Source organism: Lotus japonicus, chromosome 2 (assembly GCF_012489685.1).
Source record: "Lotus japonicus ecotype B-129 chromosome 2, LjGifu_v1.2".
NCBI lineage: Eukaryota > Viridiplantae > Streptophyta > Magnoliopsida > Fabales > Fabaceae > Lotus > Lotus japonicus.
The window spans coordinates 7532940-7541522 of NC_080042.1; the positions used below are offsets into that span (position 1 = coordinate 7532940).

The 8583-nt window shown below is 37.9% G+C and overlaps 1 protein-coding gene across 1 annotated transcript; it reads right to left on the reverse strand.

Moving 5' to 3' along the window:
• Positions 1 to 3188: 3188 nt before the first annotated feature.
• Positions 3189 to 7031, reverse strand: LOC130737489 (uncharacterized). Its single transcript, XM_057589272.1, has 3 exons — positions 6481 to 7031; positions 5292 to 5422; positions 3189 to 4495 (listed from the first exon to the last, which is right to left on the reverse strand). The coding sequence occupies exons 1-3, from the start codon at positions 6691 to 6693 to the stop codon at positions 3751 to 3753; spliced, it is 1089 nt and encodes a 362-aa protein (XP_057445255.1). The 5' UTR covers positions 6694 to 7031; the 3' UTR covers positions 3189 to 3750.
• Positions 7032 to 8583: the final 1552 nt, after the last annotated feature.

The window sequence follows — 8583 nt, forward strand, 5'->3', positions numbered from 1 at the left end:
AGATCTTTTTCTTGTTTTTTTTTTCTTTGAGGTGTTCCTCATTTCTTTCTCCTCTTTGTATATGGGTTATAGCACCTCTTGTGCTATCTTATATACATCTTCTCTTTGGCTTTTCAAAAAAAAAATCTTATCAGATTTATTCATAAAAATTCAAATATTATTATTAAAATTAGGAAATAATTAACTCTAGTATTGAAAATTATAAATAGAAGAGGATTTGTGGTGAAAAAGGGGAAGCTTCTTCACTTTCTGACCTAATCACCTTCACTTCTAACCTCAACGAGCAGTTTCCCCTCATCATGTTTCTCTCACGAACTCAAAATCCTCCACCACCAAATACCACTCATACCATAAAAACCACCATCTCTGAGCCTTTCTTGACGGTGGCACTGGCCAAGTTCCCGCGCTACGGTTTTGATTTGCAGCGAAACGAGGCTTAAGGGGGGTTCGATGGTGATGGGGGCAGCGAAGTGGAGGAGGAGCAAAGGGTGCTAGTGTAAGATCAAGTTTTGATCTAGTAGTACAACTCTATGTTTTGATGATTACAAGTTAACTATTAAGTATGAACAATTATGGTACTCTAACGTTGTTTTCTGAGTGTTCACATGACAGGCCAAGACTTTGGTTCTACTTCTCATATTTCAGAAGCACAATGTTCAAAGAGTAACCTCTGCAACGCTTTCGCATGTACTATGTTCAATCTGAACAGTAGATCAAGCTTCAGAAGATCTGAAGTTCATAAAGCTCTGATATGGATTCAGCTCACTAGAAGCTCTGAAGCATCAGACGCTCTGAAGGATCAGACGCTCTGAAGGATCAAATGCTCTGAAGGATCAGAAGCTGAGTAGTGAAGATTCTGAAGTCCAAGAGTAAGCTGGCTCTGAAGACCAAGTACTTCTCCTCTGAGTCCAGAAGCAGAAGGTACAAAGGTCACAGGATCCAAGCTTCCCTCTGACTCTGATCATCAAGCTTCACAAGTTCCAAGATCAAGCGTCACTCTGATCAGAAGTCAACAGGGATAAAGGTCGTGTCGCTATCCAAAGTACAAAAGAAATTGTACCATTCATGACGACCTTACCTAACTGATTCAGCCACAGCAGAACCTGGAAATTCCAGATCTGCCCTCCAACGGTAGCATTACCATGCAACGTTCAAACCCTAATCCTTGGAGTATATAAAGAGGTTGAAGATTGAAAGATGCCGCCTAAGAAACTTGTTCACGCGCAAGCAATATTCAAAAATCTTCTTAGCAATCTTTCTTCAGATAGAACTAAGTGTGTTTACTACTAGCTTTCCAAGAAGCATTTATTTGTAAACCCAAAACCTTCAAACAGTTGTTTGTTTTACCTTTAGGAGATCAAGGTTGATCGGATCCTAGAGAAGACTAAGAGAGTGAATCTTAGTGATAGCTAAGTCAGTGTATTGTTAGTCACTTTACAGGTAGCAAGTGCAGTTGTAACAAAACTCTGATTAGTGGATTGCCTTCATTCTAAGAAGGAAGAAATCACCTTAACGGGTGGACTGGATTAGCTTGAGGGATTTATCAAGTGAACCAGGACAGAATCATCTGTTTGCTTTCCTTATCTCTTATCTCTGCACTTTTATCATTGGTGATTGAAGAGATTTATTTAAATCTCAAGTGGGTTGAGTTTTTAGTTGTAAAACGCTATTCAAACCCCCCTTTCTATCGTTTTTCATACCTTCAGCTAGTGTGTTATGAGGATGAAGATGCTATGATTGGTGGGTTGGAAAGGGTTTACTCGACTATTTCTGGGCTTTCTCCCTCAGTGCTTTTCCCTAAGATTTCTGATTAAACTCCATGTTTGGTGGTCCTTGAGTCCCCCGATATCTCTTTGGGGGCGTCTCAAGGCTTTGGGGTTTTGGAGGGTGTTGAGGGTTCTGTTCAGATTTCCCCACTACGTGTGGTGGTGAAACTGCCCAGGGCGAGGGGTAGACCTAAAAAGGTTGGAGCAACGGGAAGCAAGAAGAAGAGCCATTTTGAGCAATTTCTGACAATAATGGTTGACGGCGAAGCGGCGACAACAGGGAAAGAGCTGATGGTGCTACTAAATGAGCTCTCACATCCTTATGGCATCTTGACCCGGGCGAGGAGCACTGTCCTGATGGGGAAACGTCTTGGAATGGTGTATGACTGCTCAGATGACGTTGTCCACCTCCTGATTGCTGATCAGATCTCGACTAGACGGTAGTAGAGAGTTTTTGGGTTTATGCTGGGTTTTGGGTTTCTGGAGTGGCTAAAACCTTACGTCAATGATTCATGAATTCATAAGTCTAATTGTAGGTTAGTTTCAATTTTTTTTGAGTGTTCCAATTTTCTATTATAAATTTGTGGCGACTCGATCTGATTGTTTTCTACTGAATATATTTTTATTTTTAACACATGTGTGGACTAAATGTGAGCAAAATGCATTAGGGGACCAAAATCACCCAAACACTAAATTAGAAAAATCAAAAATGTTATCTACACTTGAAAAACTATGATACCCTCTTCCAATTTGGCAACTAATACACAATAGACAAAGTGCATGTTAGGAAATCAATCATAGAAAACAATTTTATGAGTAGTGAGCCGGTCAAGCTTAGAAGCTATGGAGGGCGAACAGAGGGCAACTTCAAATTACAACTGGAGAGGAAGGCAAGATCATTAAGACAAACTTTTCCCTCATAATTCAGGCGCAAAATTGGCTTGTGGGTTAGGCGGAATTGGAGCTGGGCATGGTCACAAAGGAGCAAGACCAGGCCGCGCCCCCAGAATTAAAGAGGGCAATCTATTTTATCTTCAGGGAATCGGAGCCTCCCCATTAAAGGGCGAGCATAGTTAGGACAAGGCGACTTGACCCTTATTATTGGGGTAAGGACGAACCCCTTAGGTTTTAGACTTAGAGCGTTCTCTTGTAAGACTCTTGGGGTAAGGATTTATGAGGCCCAAGAGTCCAATTAGGCTAGAATTAAAATTCGGATCACTCACCTCACTATAAAACGGGAGGTCATTAATTGAAAAAAGGGACCTTTCATTTATTACATTACGGCCACCTTTCTTACCTATCTCACTGCTAAGGAGAACAAGTATCTTCTGAATTTCATAATTGATTTTGATAAATTGAAACAGATTCAAACATACTAAAAATGCTAACAGATCCAAACATGCTAAAAATGCTAAAAGTCCGTTCGATAAAAGGATGTATTTTTCCTTTGGGCAAACTTGATACCAGCATAGGATTTGCTTGGAATCTTGAACCGAAGTTTAACAAGCACAAATAGTAGAAGGAACTTCTTGTGTGACCTATGAACCGATTTCTCATTTAGGATGTCTATAGTAAAGTAATCATAATGTACATATCCAATACGAGAAGCTTGTTTCATTCAGAGCACTTTGGCAGTCACTGTAGTTGCCCAAGTCCACAAAAATATCATTATGACTGACTATACAAAAAATAGGTCAATGACAAGGTAGAGGAATATGGTCCCCTTTCAGTCCAATATTCTTCAGAAGACCATTGGGAGCCAAAACAACTTTTACTAAAAATAAATTGTAAGTATTTTCTGCAGACATTCCTCCTATTGATAGAGAAAATGTGATATTTGATTTTTTCCCCCATTTCCTTCTACCTTGTTTAACTTCTGCAAACTACCCATTGGACCAAAAAGGATAGATATACAGGCTATGGTATTCCATTACCTCCCAAAAAGGATCAAAAGTTCAAAACTGTTTTGATAAATTATTGTGTATTAATCAAGTGCAGCTTTATTTCTTCGACCAGATATTGGCTTGGGCAAGCCATCAAAGATTGGTTTTCCAGCAGTTGAACGGGCCTGTAAATCTGGTTTCAAACTCCACATCGAGGCCGGCCAAATGGACGAGGAGCAGCCACTATTATCCTGATCATGTAAACAAGATGTACTTGATGATTTCCTTACACCAGATGAACCATCAGATGGAAAAGCATCTCCCAAGCCTAATGGCCCCGGATTTAAACCACTTGATTCAGAATCAGTTGCAACCGCAGTTCGGCTAGCTGCCTTCTGTCTCAGAGCTAATCCCTTTCCTGTTCTTGATGGAAGACCACCACTGCTGCCATTATCCTCCTTCAAAAGCAACTCTGGTATCCTGGTAAAGTCGGCTACAGATTTCTCACGCCTCTGAACAAGTTTGTCATTCCAGTTATTGGAGTTACCTTCTGCGAGTGAAATATCAGACTTTTCCATAATCTCTTCCAAAATTACATTGACCAAACTTTTGGATTTACGGTGATGACTCAGGGGTCGTTCAGACATGGGAGAATTCCTGGATGATGGACCGTTTTCTGAGGAACTAGTGGTCCCTTTAAGTCCATAGTAACCCTGTAATGAGCTCATGGCTGGGGAGACCTTCGCGGAGACCTTCCGCTCAGAAGGCTTCACTCTCAGGGATTGGAATGATTCAAGCAGGTCACGGTGCGCGCGATCAGGTGAACTGTGATCGGAGTCACCATGTCTGAAAGGAAAACATTCATGGCAATCAGTTTTTAAATGCAAATAGGAAAGAAATCCTCAAAAGAAATGATATTAGAGAAATTATGTATTGAAAACCATCATTAATAAGGAATCATATAAACCTTTTTTGGCATATATTTTTTTTTACAAGTTTATGAAATTTTGACACATATCTTGTTCGTATTTACCGTCTAACCTGTTAGCAATCTAGCTATTTGGTAAGAAATTTAAGACAAATGACAGATTATAAAAATAGTTTCAAAAGGACCCAGAGGATACCAGTTGCATCAGGTTGTCAACTACATAAACAACTGTCCAAAAGCCTTCACTATAAGCTAAAAACCTAATTTCTATCCTGATGCTGCACGATCTTGTTTAATCGTAGTGTAAAAGGATTTTGCACCGACAGTAGATGCAATAAAAAACCTGCTACTTGAATCTATTTATTTCTTTAGAAAAATTACAGCATAGAATTTCATTCTAGATACATTCTCAGCTTATCACCTTCACCTCATATTCTTGTTGGTCTCTACAAGCATGCGCCAAACATATATACATAAATGAAGGGCAAATAAAGAACTTAGCCAGGTATTTTAAAGTGTATAGGTATTAAACATCCAATGGAAGTTCCAAATTAAGGTATGCAAACCAAAAATTCCTGCAGAACCAACCCGTCCACAGCCCTTTTGTTTCATTGAATATATTTTTCCAAATATTTCAATAAGCAAACCTAAAAAGGATAAGACCTATCTGCTTTTATTCAGCGCTTTTCCTTAACCCAACAATTAAGAACATACCCTGGTGTACTGGAACCATTTGATAAACAAGGGGATGGAGGGTGCCTTCCAGGTAATGGAATATGGAGAATCTTGAGCGCAAACATCTGATGGTCTGTAACAAGGCTATTCATCTTTTTGACGTCAGCAACCTACAATTTCACAAACCAAAATGAGCTGAAGGAATCCTTCTTCATCATACAACAGAAATTGAAAACAGAATATAACTTGAGAAACATAGCACAATATCTTCTTCATTTCAAAACTGGCAAAGGAGAGGAGTCTCCAACAATGGGATTTTAAGCTCATTTAAACTGAGATAGTCACTTTAACCATCCCAACATAAATTAAAAAATTAACTGTTGAAATTTAAAGAACATCATAACTTGTTATATAAGTGCAAGTATATGATTATAACCTCAACAGCTGATTTCTCAAGCCAATGGTTGTAATAACTTACTTTACTCTTTGAAAGTAATTCACTAACTTTAGATGAGTCAAATCCCCTACAATGATATTAACATAAAGGTTTCCACGGAGTGCGTATTTACTTCGGCGTTGAAAATAGGCAAAATAGCCTACGCACTCCAAAAGCTACTCTAAGTAGCTTATGTTTTACGCGGTTTGAAGGATATGCGATTTCGCCAATGCTTTCCACACACATTAGCAAACACTCAGACAAAAGACAAACAAAACACCACTTGAGAATAAAGAAAAATGTCACAAGAACATCAAAACCGTTTCAAAACAACAACAAAAAAACACTTTTCACCTAAAATTATTCTATATTATATGTATGTTTCTCTTACTTTTTCCTAGATTTCCTGCCAGTTACTTTTTGTTCCTTTACAAAGAATGGTTACGTTTACAACCAAAACGTTTCAAAATGATATCATATCAGAAAGAACCTGCACTGCACCCACCAAATGTGTCACGTCAAAAACAACATGCATCAAATTCCCAACAAGAGGAAACTAGGGAAAATCACCCATGGCACAAATTCGTACACATTATTATTTATGGTACATCAGAAAGATAAATTACATCCCCGGAATTGACCCTTGAACCTCCCCAACAGATATGTCTCTCAGCTCTTACCACTTAAGCTATCATAACTTACTAAACGATTGCGAATTTAAAATCAAGCTAATCTATAGCAAATAGAAATGTATATTTATATTGAATGAAAAAACAAAACAAAAAATAGTACCTCAACACCATACTTGATTGCGATGCCAACCAAGGTGTCCAATTTGGATACAGGGTGCTCGATGTAGCCATATCTGGGAGGAGATGAAGACACAGACGAAGAAGGCATCGTGGGGCTACGCTCTCTACTCGGTGTCTCTCGATCAGAATCAAACAAAAACTTGTCGTAACACCCATTGTTAGGCTCATTCCATTTATCCCTTTCCATCTGCATCTGTCGAATCAATAGCGCAAACCCATTTCAGATTTTCGTGAGAATTCACCTGGGTGTTAATTTTTTTTCCCAGAAATCGATTCAGATTGGAACTCACAACGAGAAATTTGAATTATTTTTTTGAGATTGGTGAGTGTGGTATGAGAACAGAGAATTAATGGAAGTGATGAAGAATTAGGAGGGAGATTGAAGAACAGGGCAATGGGGATTTTGCGTTGGTGCAATTCTGTGGATCTGTCTGATTGTGTTGTTTGTGTTCCTGAATTCCGAGCACCGTTTGGTTCTATTTTCTCGGGAAAATGACGGAAAATAGAAAGCTCTTCCTCTTTTGTAATTCTCCTTTTATACTTTCTTTCATAGTTTCAAAGAAAATTACCCAATGGCCTTCAGTGATATAGTAAGATTCTCGGCAGTTATTTTAGAACAGAAAACAAATTAAAATGCATAGGTGGAAAATGGTTTTGTTTTTTTTTTTGTTAAATTAGTTTTGCAATTTCACGTCGGGTACAACAACTATGAGAAAAAAAATTTATCAAGTATTTAACGCAACTTCAATTCATAGAGGCTCGAATTTAAGATATTTAGTTAAAACAACTCCGTGACAATTGATCTACGCGTTTAGTGGTGTGTAGAAATGAGTTAGTTGCGATTATAAATACACTAAAATTAAAATTAAATAATTCATTCCAAACATATTGTGGTCAAAGTCTCCCACGTTGAGACTCCGCGTATTAGGCCAGCCTGGTTCAATTGTTTGTTTATGGATTGTCTCCAAAGTCCAAAAATGACAAGGAAGTGTGACATTTAAGTGGTGTGCTCTTAAAAGATATGATTGATATGTAAATTAATACTCCGTTCGTCCCTTATTATAAGTCACTTTTACCTAATTCTCTAGGATTAAGAAAAGTAGTTAGAACTTAGAAATAGTTAGTTGCAATAGATTTGTATCTTTTTTCCTAAATTAACCCCATTTAAAAGTCTATCAATTCAATTAATCTCATATACCTCTCTCTCTATATTAATGTTTCACTATCTTGAAAACCTCCTCTCACCAATAAAAACTAAGTTTTGAAATTTTTTTGAGTAGATATAAATGAAAGTGGCCTTGAAAATAAAGAAAAATATTGGAAAGTAGGAAATTTCAATAAATGCTACAAGGGTAAACATGGAGAAAAAGAATTAATGTTGCATAGATATTGTAAAGTGACTTATATTTCGTGACAAAAAAAACTCACAAAAAGTGACTTATAATAGGGGACGGAGGGAGTACTATGCCATCAGTAACGCATAAAAATGACAAGGAAGTATTCAATCTTTTTGAGTAATTACTAACATTAAAGGTTAATATAAGGTTAGCCTCTGCAATGTTATTTTCAAATTAATTACCAAAACGATTGCTAATCGGTTGAAACTAATTCTGAATGATTTGATTTGCGAAGCTCAAAGTGCTTTTGTTCCTGGGAGACTAATAACAGATAATGCGTTACTTGCTTTTGAATGCTTCCACTACATGAAGAAGCGTATCACAGGAAGGAATGGAATGATGACTCTCAAGCTAGACATGTCCAAAGCCTATGATCGTGTGGAGTGGCCCTTTTTAAGAGGTATTCTAACCCATATGGGGTTTCCTTTAAATTCGGTTGAGCTTATCATGTCGTGTGTTAACACAGTGAGCCCTCATCGAGGTTTGCGACAAGGAGACCCTCTCTCTCCTTACTTATTTATTTTATGTGGTGAAGCTTTCTCAGCTTTGATTCAGCGTGCTATCTCAGTTTCTACTTTACATGGTATTAAGATTGCAAGATCTGCTCCTGTTATCTCACACCTTTTGTTTGCAGATGATAGTGTTCTTTTTTCCCGGGCTTCGATTCAGGAAGCAGAATGTATCAA

What these genes read in the sequence shown, in the direction of transcription:
- LOC130737489 (XM_057589272.1), bottom strand. Translation starts at nt 6,693, where the DNA reads ATGCAGATGGAAAGGGATAAATGGAATGAGCCTAACAATGGGTGTTAC. An exon ending in CAATCAAGTATGGTGTTGAG is followed by an intron (nt 5,423 to 6,480) that starts GTACTATTTTTT and finishes GTGAAATTGTAG; the next exon opens with GTTGCTGACGTCAAAAAGAT. An exon ending in AATGGTTCCAGTACACCAGG is followed by an intron (nt 4,496 to 5,291) that starts GTATGTTCTTAA and finishes TTTTCCTTTCAG; the next exon opens with ACATGGTGACTCCGATCACA.